Below are 15,379 nucleotides of genomic sequence, written 5' to 3'. Positions count from 1 at the left end.
CTTGTGGGATCTTAGTTCCCAGACCAGGGATCGAACCTAGGCCCTTGGCAGTGAAAGTGTGGAGTCCTAACCACTGGACCGCCAGAGAATTCCTTGGCTCTTGAATTCTTATCACTCAGGTGACATGAAAGAAAACAAAAATCACCCCCCCCGCCCCTTTATCTTTTTGTGAGGACTAGGTCTGATGGCCCTTCCTTGGCCTTCCCAAGGGCCTGTCTTCCCAGAGGGATCACATGAGCCATCGCTTTGAGAATGGGTTCCTTAGAGTCACGGTGGCAGCAAGAGCTGTTTGACATGTGGGTTCATCCACCCTCTCACTGGCCTGGGGTCCGGGACAGTTCTTGGCTTTGCCCAGTATGCCACACAGTTGCTGTGTGCCTCCTGTCTTAAGCAATGAGAAAGGGCAATGTAGGGGTGGATGCAGGCAGGGAGGAAGGAGAGGGAAGCCATACACCTGACTTTAGGGCAAGTTTCTTTAGGAGAATAAGTGTGGATCTTTGGATGGTTTGGATGGGCTCAGGCTGTACAAGCCAACCAGAGGACTTAGGACGGTGTGATGGGTGTCAGGTCGTGAATGGGACTTAATTCTGCCTCTAGCACGGTTACTTGGTTTCCTTTGGGAAACTGGGCAGTAGGTGGTGGAGTTTGGAATAGTCCTACAAGGGTGTTGCCTGAGAATCTTTGGGGACTAGATGAACACTGAGGGCAGAGGCATGACTTACTAGAAGGGAAATGGGAAGATGTCTTAGGCCAGGGTCAGGCATGTATGGGAGTCACAAATGGGAGTGCGCAGGATTGGTTGCAGGTTAATAAGCTAATTTTTTTGCCTGACGTGTGGAGCAGAGATTGGGGTATAGCACACGTCAGTAAATGTGAGCAGTTTGAGGAAGACAGAATAATCATGGATTATTGTTTTAAATTTGAAAGGAGAGGCAGTTGGAAATTAGCACATGGAAATGACTTCAAAATAGTGATTAAAATGACATTTTCAGGGGAATGCTTTTTGCATCTAAGTTCGGGTAGGTTGAGGACTTGGTTGGAAGGTGAAGAAAAATTAATGGTAGAGTGCTCATCGAGGAGGGTCTGGACTTGACGTTAGCGTGCGGACTGTGCTGCATGGAAGGAGCGGACAGGACGTGAGAAGACATGGTTGGTCTGGTTAGGCTCCGAAGGTGGGCGCAGAGCGCAGCCGGGGGATATGGGGGTGTAGGAGTGGTCTGTGCGCCGCCGCTGTGGGCCGTCTCCGCTATTTCCCTGTCTAGAACGAGGACAGCCACGCTTGCCTCACTGGAGGCATCAAGCTTTACAGTGAGCTCCCCTTTGGCACGTGCTTGGCACAGGCGGGGCTGGGTCGCCCTCCACGGAGAGGCCGAGGACGTCCTCAGGTGGAGGGGCCCTGGGCACTCGCGTAGTAAGCGGGTCCCCGTGACGCTGCAGCGCTGCACAGCCCTCCTCGCGGCGGGTGTGGAGGGCTGACCGCAGAGCTATGCTTTGGGGGGGGTGGGATCAGCACTCATAACTCCCGTGTTGTTCAGGGCTCAACTGTACTCAGTAAAAGTTAGCTCACCCGCCTTTTCTCTCATGCCTTCTGGCGTGCATTCTTCAACAGCGAAGGAGTTATTACTGCATCAGCACATGGCACACATTTGTTTTAAACTGGGAGAATCCTGCTTCTTTTAAAAAAATAAAATTTTATATAGTATATGGTTGTTCAATATGTAAAATAAATGAAAGTTGTATTTCCTGCATAATTATTTAAAAATTCAGTTTTATAACATTTACTTTTAAAATCGGTACAATGAAGGTGTTTTTTTTAAAATTAATTTATTTATTTTTGGCTGCGTTGGGTCTTCATTGCTGCACGCAGGCTTGCTAGTTGCGGCGAGCGGGGGCCACCCTTCGTTGCGGTGCGCGGGCTTCTCATTGTGGTGGCTTCTCTTGTTGCAGAGCACAGGCCCTAGGCGTGCGGGCTTCAGTAGTTGTGGCACGTGGCCTCAGCAGTTGTGGCTCACGGGCTCTAGAGCGCAGGCTCAGTAATTGTGGCGCACGGGCTTAGTTGCTCCGCGGCATGCAGGATCTTCCCGGACCAGGGCTCGAACCCGTGTCCCCTGCATCGGCAGGCGGATTCTTAGCCACTGTGCCACCAGGGAAGTCCCCAATGAAGGTGTTTTGATGAAAACAAAAATTTAACATTAGACGTTTTGGAAGACGGTTGCAGTACCATCCTCAGTGTCCAGTTTCTATTTTTAATTGTGGTTGTTAAGGAGCAAGAAAAAGACAAATCCCAGAGATAAGGAATTGCGAATGAGAAATGTTTTAAACAGCTCACCTTGTAACATTAGGACAGTTTTCAATTAAATTGATCTTGAAGCTTGAAATCAGAGGGGTCAGATATTTTTGTTTCACAGTTAAGTCACCAAGTCTAAGAATTTCTTGCCTTTCTTGGTTGGTAGGCGTTCATTTTGGAGAGAGATGATGGAAAAGCCACTCAGCCTGTTTAAATTTTCATTATCTTATAGAAGACACTTTCCAAATGAATTATGTTGCATTTGAGATGTTAAATGATATAATTTTAAAACAACTTGCCACCTTAGTGGCAGTCTGTCAGATATTCACTCAGAGTCTCAGAGGCATTGGAATTATTTAATTTTACTTGTTGACACCAAACATAAACTACAGTGTCATTACTGACATTTTAAAATCTGCAACATTAGTTTTAACTTAAAAAATTTATTTGTTTAAATAAATATATTTAAATGTTAGTAGAGTGCATATCTGCAATGAATACAAAGAAGTGCAGCCATGATATACTGGAGAGATATTTGACTAGGTTTTTAGCAGAGAAAAAAAAGTTACTTTGTGTAATTTGAAATCTGTACAGCAGCACCTTACCTCTGTGAGCATAGTCCAGTAGAGCCTTCTGTGGTGATGAAGGTGTTGTATGATCTATGCTGTCTACGTCTGTTTTAAAAATAGCCACTAGCCATCTGTGGCCAACTGACCCAGTGCCATTTATTGAAAAGGCAGTCTTTCCCTCCTGTGCTACAGTGTCTTTTGTCATAGTAGCTAGTTTTATGTGGGTCTGATTCTCAATTCTTTATTAGCTCTGTTATTTATTTTAAAATTATTTTTAAATACTAGTATTTATTAGTTTTTGTGTTGATTTTCTACTAGGTTGTTTTTTGTTGTTGTTGTTGTTGTTTTTTTGCAGTACGCGGGCCTCTCGCTGTTGTGGCCTCTCTCGTTGCGGAGCGCAGGCTCCGGATGCACAGGCTCAGCGGCCACGGCTCACGGGCCCAGCCGCTCCGCGGGATGTGGGATCCTCCCGGACCGGGGCATGAACCCGTGTCCTGTGCATCAGCAGGCGGACTCTCAACCACTGCGCCACCGGGGAAGCCCTGCTAGGTTTTTAATTCTAGCTCCCTGATGAAATTCTCTTGTTGTCTATTTCTGGAACATATTGGTCACAGTTAATTTCAAAGTCTGAGTCTGATAAATCCATTGTCTGGATCACCTGTTGATCTGCTTGTATTGTCTGTTTTTCCTGTTGGTAGTTCTGGTAGTTTTTTTTATTGATTAATGGATTTTTAAAAATGAAGTGTGTAGAGGCTCTGGATGTTGATATTTTTCTCCAGCAAGGACTTTTTCCCCTGGCTTCTCTCAGTTAGAATGGAGTCAGAGTAGTTCACCTAAATCCAGTTAGACATTCATCTGGTTCACGGCTGGTTTCAGTCTTAGTTCGAGCTGGCCTGTTTCTAGTTCATTCTCCCTCTTAAGGTTTTAGCTCTTCAGGGGGTTCTAACTGAGAGCTTGAGTCATTTCCCAGAGTCCTTCCATCTAGGCGGGCCCTGCCTGACCTTCAGTTCTTTTTAAAAAACATACTTATTTATCATTTATTTATTTGGCTGCACCAGGTCTTAGTTGCAGTATGTGTACTCTCAGTGGCGGCATGCACGCGGGATCTAGTTCCCTGACCACGGATCAAACCCAGGCCCCCTGCACTGGGAGCACAGAGTCTTACCTGCTGGAGCACCAGGGAAGTGCCCTGACCTTCCGTTCTGACCTCTCCAGCGCCATGAGGTTGATGACAGCTCTGCCTGGCCTCCTGGCCTCTCTCCACTCACCGCCTGCCCGCCTCCCTCTGCAGCCCCTCTGTGCTTTCCGTGTGCTTCCATCTCCTCCAGGATCATGGCCTGCCCCAGGTCTCGGCTGCCTAGTAGCTCTGTACTCCGTGGCGAGATGCTCTGCTTAGCTTTGCTGCCTCTTTGCCTGTGCTGCTTTTGAATATGCAGATGCCTTGGGGAAGAGTGGGCTGGAAAGTTGGGCTTGCTCACTTCAGTGCATTTCCCTCTTCTCTAGGTCTCGGCTCTCAAGGCCTACATGATTTGGTAACTCTCAGATACTTTGAAACAACTTTTTTCTGGTTTGTTCAAATTCTGCTTTCCTACTTATTCTTGGGGGGGGAAGATTGATGTGCTGCATCACCATGCTAGCTGGAAATGGTTCTTCCACGTATGTTGTTATGATTTTTAAATTGTTAAAAATGTATTGTGGTGTCATACAGAAAGGACAGGCTATGGAGATGTTCCAAATTAATGGAGACTAAAGGTACATGACAATTAAACGCAATACCTGATCCTAGACTAGATGCTGTACCTTGAAGGAAGAAAACGCTGTAAAGGGCAATTTTAGATCATTTGACAAAATTCTAATGTCCGTGGTAGATTAGGTAAAGGTATCTTAATTTTTCTCAAGTTGACAACTGTGTATACTGGGTAACGAAGACATTATCCCTATTCTTGGAGAATGTTCACTGAAGTATTTAGAAGTAAAGGACCATGATATATGTAACTTTCTCTAAACTGTCTGAAAAAATGTACCGTGTGTATGCTTGTGTATGGTCCAAATGATGAGCAAATGTCGTGAAATGTTAACAGTACGTAAGTGTGGGTAAAGGGTATGTGGGTATTCGTCGTATTATTTTTATTCATGCAGCATTTTGTAAGTTTGAAATTATTTCCAAATAAAACAGCGAAAAACATATTGTAAAATGGAAATACTAATTAAATGTTTACAGAACCATAAGCATCCCTGAGGCACTTGGGTTCTTAGCAGTGGGGTTTGAAAAGCACTGCACTACGTGATTTCTAAAGCATTTGTGGGGTGTTTTGAGATTAATTGCCCAAGAGTTTGATATTAATGAGAAGAGAGGGGGACCTCTGTTTCAGCTCAGAGAAGAATTATTCTAGCCCATAGAAATATGAACTAGGGACTTCCCTGGCAGTCCGGTGGTTAGGACTCCGCGCTTTCACTACTGAGGACGTGTGTTCAATCCCTGGTCGGGGAACTAAGATCCCACAAGCCGCGTGGTGCGGCCACCAAAAAGAAAAAAAAAAAGGAAAAAGAAGAAATATGAACTAGAGAGAGAATCATTAGAGAGTGGGATAATCATTAAAGAGTGAGTGCCAAGAAGATATTATTTAATTTGGCCAAAGGTTTTTTGTGGCCCTTATGAGATAATAAATACCAGAGTGTATCAAGTCCAGCTCCCGGCAGGAAACAGAAGGGGTAAACAGAGCATATCATGAAGAGATGACAGACCAAGGTGGGCAGGGTTTGGGGAACCAGCACAATGGAGGCAAAGGCCCAGAACCTGGAAGAGTGGGGAGCCGTGGCCTCCCGGCGAGCGGCCAGACTGGCAGGAGGGTGGGTGCTTGGCAGGACCATGCCTCAGCTTGGAGGAGGAAACCACTGCTGCTTGAACCTGGCCGGGGTAATGTAGTGGGGAAGTCGATGTCCCACCCTGCCTCCTGTCCTTGTTTCCTGTGTGGGGGGACCCACTGTCCAAATCCAGCAGGCAAGGGAGCCGCTCGCTGTGGAGGTGGAGTTCAACCTTTTACCTCTCGGGACGAGCAGGTTGGAGAGTGGATCTGAGGGGCGCATGGAGACTGTCCAGAATGCAGGGGACTCTGGGAAAGGAGAAGATGGACTACTGTTTGGGGCTTAGCGGACTGAGGGGCAGAAAGGTAGCCAAGGTGGAGGGGTGGAGACGTATGTTACTTGGACAGATCGCTGCCAGCCACCCAGTTAACACTGTAGTTTATGCCAGGAAATGAAAAGCAGACGTCCCTGACTCTCTGGTTTGGGAAATCACTGTAACAGAATTCATTGAGTTCAGCAAGGTTGATCTTGTTTTCTGCGATAGAACTTGGTTGAAAATCAATCAGGTAGGTATTCACTGTATGCCTGGTATGTGTCAAGCTCTGCTAGGTGATGTGGGGATACAAAAAGGATAAGATCAGATCCTTTTCCTTGATAATTCACGGGCAGACTGAGGAGCTCCAACGTGGAGGTGTGAAAAGGTAGTGCCAAGTACATTGGCAGTGCCAGCATAGGACAGATTCCTATTAGTCACACGTTTTCTTCCTCTTATGAAAGAGTGCTCCAGTGGCCTTTACGTTAGAAAAAGAAGCAGATTTTTGGCAGCGCAGGAAAAAAAAATTCTATTTCCATATTCTGGTTCCAACTCTCCTCCCCCACTCCCTTTGGTTTGTTTTAAAAATTTGACAGCTAATTAAAGTGTCGTTTGGCTGGAAATGCATTTAAACTCTTTAACTGAGGTTTTTTTGTGTGTTTAAATGAATCCCAGAATATTCTCATCTTTTCACTTTTTCAACTTACATTTTTTGACAGGCCGATTAAGTTAAAATGAGGTCTTTAGGGTGGGCCCTAATCCAGTATGACTGGTATCCTTCTTAAAAGAGGAAATTTGGACACAGAGACAGAAGTACATGGAGCGAAGATAATGTGAAGAGACAGGGAGGAGGCCAGACAAAGGCAGGGGCAGGTTGGGGTTACACTGCGGCAAGCCCAGGGACGTCTGGGGCTACCAGAAGGTGGAAGAGACGGGGAAGGATCCTTCCCACAGATTTCAGAGGGAGCATGTCCTTGCCAACAGCTTCATTTCAAACTGTAGCCTCCACAATGATGAGAGAATACATTTCTGTTCTAAGCCACCCAGTTTGTGGTACTTTGTTATGGCAGATCTAGGAAACTAACATGCCCTCCAAATCTCAGCTCATAGTAAAGATGGATTCCATCAGTAGCTAATTCTAAATTCTTTTCTAAACCTATTAGAAGTATGTAAAAGTTGATGGCTATCAAAAAGCCCTTATTTTGGATTTGAGACTCTTTACTGAGCTACTGTGATTAAAAACATATTTTCTTTTTTCTTATTATATGAAATATCTGATAATTGATTAAATATTACAATTAATAATGTATTATAAACATGCCAGGTGGTAAAGGGTAGGAGAAATCGATCCCTTTTTTTGTAGTTTAAATTTCTTTAGCTGGGTTTTAGTCACCCCGCTTTTCATTTATGGCTCTCTGTACCCTTCCTGTGAATAAGTTGATAGTCATTCTCATGTTATTAAAGCTATCAAAAAAGGATTCTAAGTTTCAGAAGATATATAGATGTTGAAATGGCCTGTGATTTAGGTTGTTTCTATATACTGATAGTCTGTCTAGGCCACCTTTTTACTCAGATCTCTCCTTCATTTTGAATGCTAAAGCTTAGCAGTTGAAATACAGTCTAGGCTGGGTGGCAGCCTCTTCCTCGTTCTAATACTGAGGCTGGGTAAGGTAATGTCTTGACCATGTGTGATGTACTACATATGTATTATTTCTGTCCCTGATTTTTTTTAACATCTTTATTGGAGTATAACTGTTTTACAGTGGTGTGTTAGTTTCTGCTTTACAACAGAGTGAATCAGTTATACATATACATATGTTCCCATATCTCTTCCCTCTGTCCCTGATTTTTAAAAATAATTGCCAAAGCAATATATCCTCTTGTAGAAGAATAAGACATATAATCAAAATAGCTGAGTTTTTTTCTTTATCCAAGGATTAGCTGGACTGTATAAAGAAGTGAAATTCATTTACGTAACAGGTATTTATAAAGTGCCTGCTCGGTGCCGTGTACTGTTCTAGGCTCATGAGATGCATCAGAACACGTGAAGATCCCTGCCCTCATGTTCTAGGCGGCAGGGATGCCGTGTGAGCCAAGTTGAAAATGCAGGGAGGTGGCGGCAGAGCTCCCCTCTCGCCACAAGGCGGTGGCCTTGTACAGCACAAAGCCACCACCTGCCTCCTGGAGAGACTGGGGGTGGGTGGGTTGACACCCCTGATACTGCCTTTGAATTCTGGGGGGTAGAGTGGGATGGTTTAACCCCGTCCCTTTGTTATATTAACTTACAGTAAGGTCATAAGCAGCTATATAGAGTGAGAGATTATGAAATTACCATAATGAGTCTTTTGGGTGGTCATAATTAATTCCTACATATTTTTACATGTGAGCCATGTAATTTCCTGTCTTCTTTACCCTGTTTGAGTAATATACAGTTTAGCAATAGAAGAAAAAAATTAAAAATTAACTGCAAAGAAAAAGTTTTACGCCACCAATGATTTTATCTCAGTTTTTGTTCATTTTGTTTCTTTTTGTCTGTGACCATTTGCAGTTCAGATTTCATTCATAATATATGTTTTCGTTTAACATTGTTACAAAAGGCAGATATGTATTTTTCAAAGTATGGCACTTGATTGATAAGTTGGTTTCTTGGATGGCCAGGATTAGTGGGACAAAATAAAGAATTCCAGTGAAAGTCATGTTGTGGCATAATACGTCCCACCCCAGTTTCTAAGAAACCCGTTTTAATAGAAGCTTTGCCAGCTGTTTCACAATCGTTAACTGAATATTTAGCTTTAGGTTTTAATCTCCCTTCTAGGGCAAAGGGTCTCTAGAAAATGTAGGCCTCCCTTTATTTTTCCAGAGCTTTTGGAATGCCTGCATTGTTCTTGGCACTGATCCCCCACCCCCCCAACCGCCAGGGTCTCATCTGGGCTACATCTCATATGCTTTAACTTTGTGGGCTATTGAGCTAATTATACTTCGGTATAGGTGAAGTTAGGTTTTTTGTATGTTTTTTTTTTAAGGCCATAGGCACGGTTACAGGAGAGGGATAGCTCTTTTTTTTAATTTCCTTGCTGTCCCAGACCCCTAGGTCATAAAGCCACACCCCTTCTCTTTTGTCCATTGGAGGAAGTGTCTGGGAGCCACTTCTCGAGGGTGGAGTGATGCTCCATTTTCCAGCATCTGCCCTATGAGGCGCTCTCAGGGCAGGCTGCCTTGTACTGCCCTCCATTTTTCCGCTATTTTACATCCCTAGGGCTGGGCTCCATTGTTTGCAGTTGCTGGCTGTGTGTTGATCTCATTTTGTTGGTGGTGAGAGATGTGGCTGTTGCCCTGAAGCAGTCACTCTCAAAGTCTGTTCCCAGGCCAGCAGCATCAGCCTCACTGGGAACTTGTCAGAAATGCAGATTCTCAGGCCCACTTCAGAGTCAGAAACCGAGGATGGGGCCCGGCAGGCTGTGCTTGGACAAGCCTTCCAGGGGATTCTGATGCACAGTAAAGTTTGAGAATCACTGTCCCCAAGCAGTGCTACTTTAATTAAGAAGTTACACCAGTAGCTCTGAGCACAAGCCGCCCGTCAAATCTTGGTATATGTTAGCATTAAAACTGATGCTATCTTAGTCCTTGAAGTCAAGGCACTTAAAACTTTAAAGTACCCGTTTCTTTGCTTTTTGAATGTCAGTATTTCTGTAGCATGATATTTTTTATTTAGAGTTGACAGTACGGTTGATTTCAGCTTTATTAACATGGATGTCTTTGGGGATTTTTGTTGGCCCTTTGAGTCACCACCTGAACGAATGTGGTGGTGGGGGGAACATTCCCTACCTCCCGTCTTTCACTGTGGCCGCCTCTTGTCTCCACTGCCGCTGCTTTCCCTTCTCCATTGACTGCAGCGGCAGCTGTTCCCGCGCAGTCAGTCTGCCCGTGGTGAGACGAGCTTTGTGAATCAGCCCGGCTGGCACCGTCTCCTCACTGAGCTGCCTTCTGCTTCTTATGGAGCAGATACAAGTCTGTGCCATGAGACAGTCGGGCTGCTCAGCCCTGCCTTCAATCCTTTAAATAACACGCTTTCTTAAAACCTTGGGTGCAAGTCTGGCAGTAAAATGAAGTCTTGAAAACAGAAAACAAAAAGGTGCTTTCTGCCATGGGCAAAAAACTGACAAAAACTTCAAAAGCAGGACTTTTAGACTATTGGTTATTCAAGGACTGGTTATGTGAATAATCCTGCCTAAGAAATCAGGTTTTCCTAAGAGAAGATTAAGCAAAATGGATGCTCAGGAGAGATTAGTGATTTGAAATACTGAATATTCTTATGTCTTTTCTAGACCTGGAAAGGAAGGAGCAAGAGTTAGAGCAACTGAGAATGGACTGTGAGCACTTCAAAGCCCGCCTGGAGTCTGTGCAAGAGGACAGCGTGAGAGAGAAGAAGGTACGATGCTCACAGGGGCCCTGTAAAGTGCCAGCACTGTGGCCGTGGCCCCAGAGTGGCGCTGGCCACGGTCCAGCCCTGAAGCCTCAAGACCTTGCATTTTTACGTGTACTTATTCTGAATGGGTTGGAAAATAGTTGATCGTTTGGATTTTACAACCATTTGATATGGGGGATTATTTACTTGGTGCCTTTTAATAGTCACTTACTGTTAATTCAGTGTTTAAAAGCCCGATCCAAACTATTAAAACTCATAATAATCTTGAAAAAATCATGCATACAATGATGTATAATCAGAGATAGATATATTAAATAGAAGTATTTGTAATTAACTTCACACATCATTTACTGATATTTTAGAAATAACCAATTATATTTCATTTTAATATTTGAGGAGACTAATAATATTTCTTAAAAATTATACATTTTCTGCATGGAATAAATTATTTCCTCTTCTATAAAACTAGAACTCTTCTGCCACTTCTGCTGAAATTTGGAGCTTGAATTTTTATTTTTGAATAGTGAAGTAGCAATGGTACTAGTGACAGAAGCTAGGATGTGTTGTTAACTGTGTGCTGGCAGGTGGTCAGCAGCTGTCCATGCATCTCACTTGTTTCTCCCAGCACAGCTGGATCAGCAGGTGCTCTTAACCTGCAGGAGTGAGAGGAGGCTGCTCCCAGGCCCCACTGCCGTGTGCTAAGCTTTGTGTCACACTACCTCCTCGTGTGAAGGGGTTCTGAAGGTTTGTGGCTACAGTGGAGGTTTCCCAAAACTGGTGGATTCGTATAGCCTTTGTTTTTCCCCCACGTATTTGTTAATTGTTTATTTATCAAGAAAAACTATTCCTTAGCCCAGATATTCAGAGTTCTTAGTTTCATAGTTTAGGAACACAGGTAAGTGACAGACTGCCGTGGAAATCAACCCGAAGACATTCTTTACGTTCCAAAATCATTTTGCACTCTGAAAGACAGTAGCTTTCCTCATCGCCTCAAAATCTTTTATGGAATCATAAATTCTGTAGAAATCTGCATATGCCTTCTTTCTTGGTTCAGCCACAGCAAACTTATAGAAAGCTGCAGCTCCCAGAGATACAATGAATGCAATATGAAATTGCAGACATTTGGCCAGAAGGCCATGCATCTGAGGTTTCATCAAAGAACTGGAAGCCACGGTAGTTTTTCTCCTTGAAAAAGATGGCTCAACAACATCTTTCCAGACTGATGGAGAAATGGACTGTGTAGACTTTAATACCGAGCAAGTAGACAAGACCAGGGAGAGTTTTAGTCTCAAAACTGAGTTACGTTGAGTGTCACACATTGAAAGCTGAAATTCTAGCTCAGTCACGTTCTATTCAGATCATGATATACTAAGATGGACGCATGGTTAATTTGTCTGGACCTAAAAGTTTCATTGTCTGAAGGAAGTTGACCAGCAGGCAAGAAGGAATTTGATAAATGTGAACAATGCAATCCACTGGTTCTGTACTCCTTAAAATACCAAGACATCCTTGTTAAGGTTGAAGCCTAAATTGGGCAGAATCTTAGATTTCCTATTTTTTTAAATTGATAAGCATAGGAAAAAAATGCATGTTTGGCTGGCATTTTAGATGTAATGCTTAAAAATAAGCCACTCAAGGAAAGTGCCAGAATAGAGGAAGAAATGGCTGTGGTAAAGTAGTGTCAGATCATCAGCATGTTATTGCCCAGACACTTTGACCTTAGTTAAAATGTGGGACTATTTTAGGTTAAACCATTACCTATTTCCAGTTAAGCCTCCTGCTTAATAGTCCCGCCAATTTAATACAGGTTGGAACCCCTGCAAGTTTGCTGTGACAAGGCCCTGTCTCTTCCTGCTGTAGGGAACTGGCGCTTCCCTTTTCTGTGGCCTTTTCTGCCCAGGTCCGTACAGATCATGAGGCTGGACTCTGGAAACTTATTTTAGAGTTGAGGAACTAGGAAAGAATCCAGGGCTAGATACCAAATTACAGTATTGCTAGTAAGTACTTCACTTGGCGTAAAAGTCATTAAGGAGAAGGCAGACATCACTGAATCCAGCATGTAAGGAAAGATCAGAAAACAAAGTGTGGACTCAGAATTATAAAGGAGATGCTGGGTGAGAAGCAGCGCCTAACCCTCTAGAGGTTCGTCACTGGGACAAGAAAAGCTTGGTTCGTGTTTCCTCAGTGACAGTCGGATGGGGTTAGTTTGGGCCTAGTTGGGCCTTGTTGTGATCTAAGGGGTGGGCCGGGAGAGTCCTGGCAATAGCAGCCTTTGAACTCAAGAGAAAAAAGCGCCAGTGAAGCTGTTGGAGGATGTCTGAATTACTATTTGAAGGACTGTGCTGCTACTGTAGGGTTAGCTGCGGCCTTCCACAGCGTCTCTGCTGGCACAGCATTTAGTGCCTGGCCTGCTTTCCCGTGCGTGTGGACTTGTTTTAGACAACGGGCAGAGTCACGGCGTTCTCTCTAAGGAGCCCTGTTTCCCCGGCTTACCTATGGCTTCATCCTCTCTGTGTGTTTTCTTAGGGCAGCATCTTTCATAGTCAGTAAACTAACTTAAATATGGACTGCTATTTTTTCATTATCTATATTTTTAATTTGTTAGGAAAGAGTTGCTGCTTTTGTGATGATAAATGGGAAGTTGTTGCAAACATTGTATATTATTTCAGGAAAGTTTTTAAAGAAAAATTAACTGGTAGTATAGTTCAGTTATTATAATCAGAAATGAACTACACAAAGATTTTAAAGGAATCTTTAAAATTTTGTGCTTGCTACCCTGTTATGTATGAGTATTTGCTTTAGGTAAATATATCAGAGTTTGATTATTGTTTCTTTTTAAAATACAACTTTATTGAGGTGTATTTTGTATACCATAAAATTCATCTGTTGTAAAAGTCTAGTTTGATAATGTTTAGTGGATTTATGCAGTTGTACAACTGTCACCCAAACCAATTTGTGTCTTAGTTAAGACATTTTTTGAAATAATTATAGATTCACAGAAAGTTGCAGAAAGGCCAGGGAAGCCCAATACCCTTTACCCAGTTTCCTCCAGTGGTGAATAGCTTTCACAGCTACAGTGTAGGGAAACCAGGAGACTGACATTGGTGCCATCCACAGTGCTTGTGCAGGTTTCACCAGTTTTACTAGACTTGTTTGAAGTTCACCAGTTTTGCCTGCACTTACTTATGTTTGTGAGCATAGTTCTGTGCAGTTTTATCACGTGTAGATTCATGAACTCACCTCCGCAGTCAACATACAGAGCACCGCTGCGTCACCACAGAGACCCCGTCGCGCTACCCCGGTGCACCCGTGCCCAGCCGCTTCCCCCACGCCTGCCTCCTGGCAGCCGCTGATGTATACAGTTGCCACGCGGCATCTGTCTACTTCTCTTATTTCAAGAACGCCATAGAAATGGGATAATTCAGCCTGTAACCTTTTGATATTGACCTTTTTCACTCAGAGCCTTCCAAGCTGTCGCGTGTGTTAATAGTTTGCTTCTTTCGGTTGCTGCTTAGCATCCCAGGGTATGGAACTATCACAGTTTAAATATTCTCCCGCTGAAGGACATTTGGGTTGTTTCCTTTTTTTTTTTTTTCTGCTATTGTGAACATGTGTGTATAGGTTTTTGTGTGAATATATGTTTTCATTACTCTGGGATAAATGCCCTAGGGTGCAATTGCCGGCTTCCGTGTCAGGTGCGTGTTTAGTTTTGTAAGAAATTACCAAATTGTTTTCCAGAGCGGCTGTACCCTTTTACATTCTCACCAGCAAAGCATGAGTGATTCACTTCCTCCACACCCTAATTAGCATATGGTGTTCTCACTATTTTTTATTTTAGCTGTTCTGATAGATGTCTTGCAGTGATTCGCTTTTCCCTGTTGGCTAATGATGTTGAACATCTTTTCATGTACTTATTTGTTGTCTATATATTCTCTCCTGTGCGATATCTGTTTGTGTCTTTTGCCCATTTTCTAGTTGGATTTTTTTTTAACTGTTAAATTTAAAGTGTTCTTAATATATTCTAGATACAAGTCCTTTATTGGATATATGGTTTGCAGATATTTTCTCCCAGTGTGTGGCTTGTCTTTTCTTCTTCCTCACGGGGTCTTTCACAGAGCAGAAGTTTTAAATTTGGATGAAGTTCAACTTGTTGATTTTTGTTTTCATGGATTGTACTTTCTGTGTTATGTCTAAGAACTTTTCACCTAACCCTAGGTCCCAGAGATTTTCTCCTGGTTTTTTTTCTAACAGCTTTATATTTTTATGTATTTTGTTTATGGTTGTTTTGAGTTAATTTTTGTATAAGATGTGAACTTTACGTTGAGGCTCATTTTTTTCTTTTTCTTTTCTTTTTTTTTTTTCACCTATGATTGTCCATGGTATTTCTGGTCTTTTAGATTTTAGCCATTTTAGTGGGGGTAATGGTATCTCATTGTGGTTTTAATTTGCATTTTCCTCATGACTAATTTTCTTGAACATTTTTTCGTGTGTTTATTATCCATTCATATATTTTCTTTGGTTAAATGTTTATTTAAATCTTTTGGCTTTTTAAAAAAAATTTTCTTTGTCTGAGTTGGGTCTTTGTTGCTGCGTGCGGGCTTTCTCTAGTTGCAGCGAGTGGGGGCTACTCGTTGTGGTGGCTTGTTGCAAAGCACGGGCTCTAGGCGCACGGGCTTCAGTAGTTGTGGCATGAGGGCTCAGGAGTTGTGGCTCGCGGGCTCTAGACCACAGGCTCGGTAGTTGTGGTACACGGGCTTAGTTGCTCTGCGGCATGTGGAATCTTCCCAGACCAGGGCTCAAACCTGTGTTCCCTGCGTTGGTAGGCGGATTCTTAACCACTGCGCCACCAGGGAAGTCCCGCCTATTTTTTTTTTTTTTTTTTTTTTTTTTTTTTGTGATAGGCGGGCCTCTCCCTGCTGTGGCCTCTCCCGTTGCGGAGCACAGGCTCCGGACGCGCAGGCCCAGCGGCCATGGCTCAC

At 43.3% G+C, this 15,379-nt stretch overlaps 1 protein-coding gene across 1 annotated transcript in view; it reads left to right on the top strand.

Annotated features, from left to right (window-relative positions):
- The window catches only part of HSF2BP (heat shock transcription factor 2 binding protein), a 105,394-nt gene that overhangs the window by 5,594 nt on the left and 84,421 nt on the right, over positions 1 to 15,379 (top strand). Inside the window, exon 3 of the mRNA XM_028492694.2 lies at positions 10,300 to 10,403. Within this exon, the coding sequence (XP_028348495.1) occupies positions 10,300 to 10,403 (104 nt within the window). The remainder of the gene's footprint in view (positions 1 to 10,299; positions 10,404 to 15,379) is intronic.

Source organism: Physeter macrocephalus, chromosome 8 (assembly GCF_002837175.3).
Source record: "Physeter macrocephalus isolate SW-GA chromosome 8, ASM283717v5, whole genome shotgun sequence".
Lineage (NCBI taxonomy): Eukaryota > Metazoa > Chordata > Mammalia > Artiodactyla > Physeteridae > Physeter > Physeter macrocephalus.
Note: the sequence above shows the minus strand (reverse complement) of the source record. Positions and strands in the feature narration are given on the sequence as shown.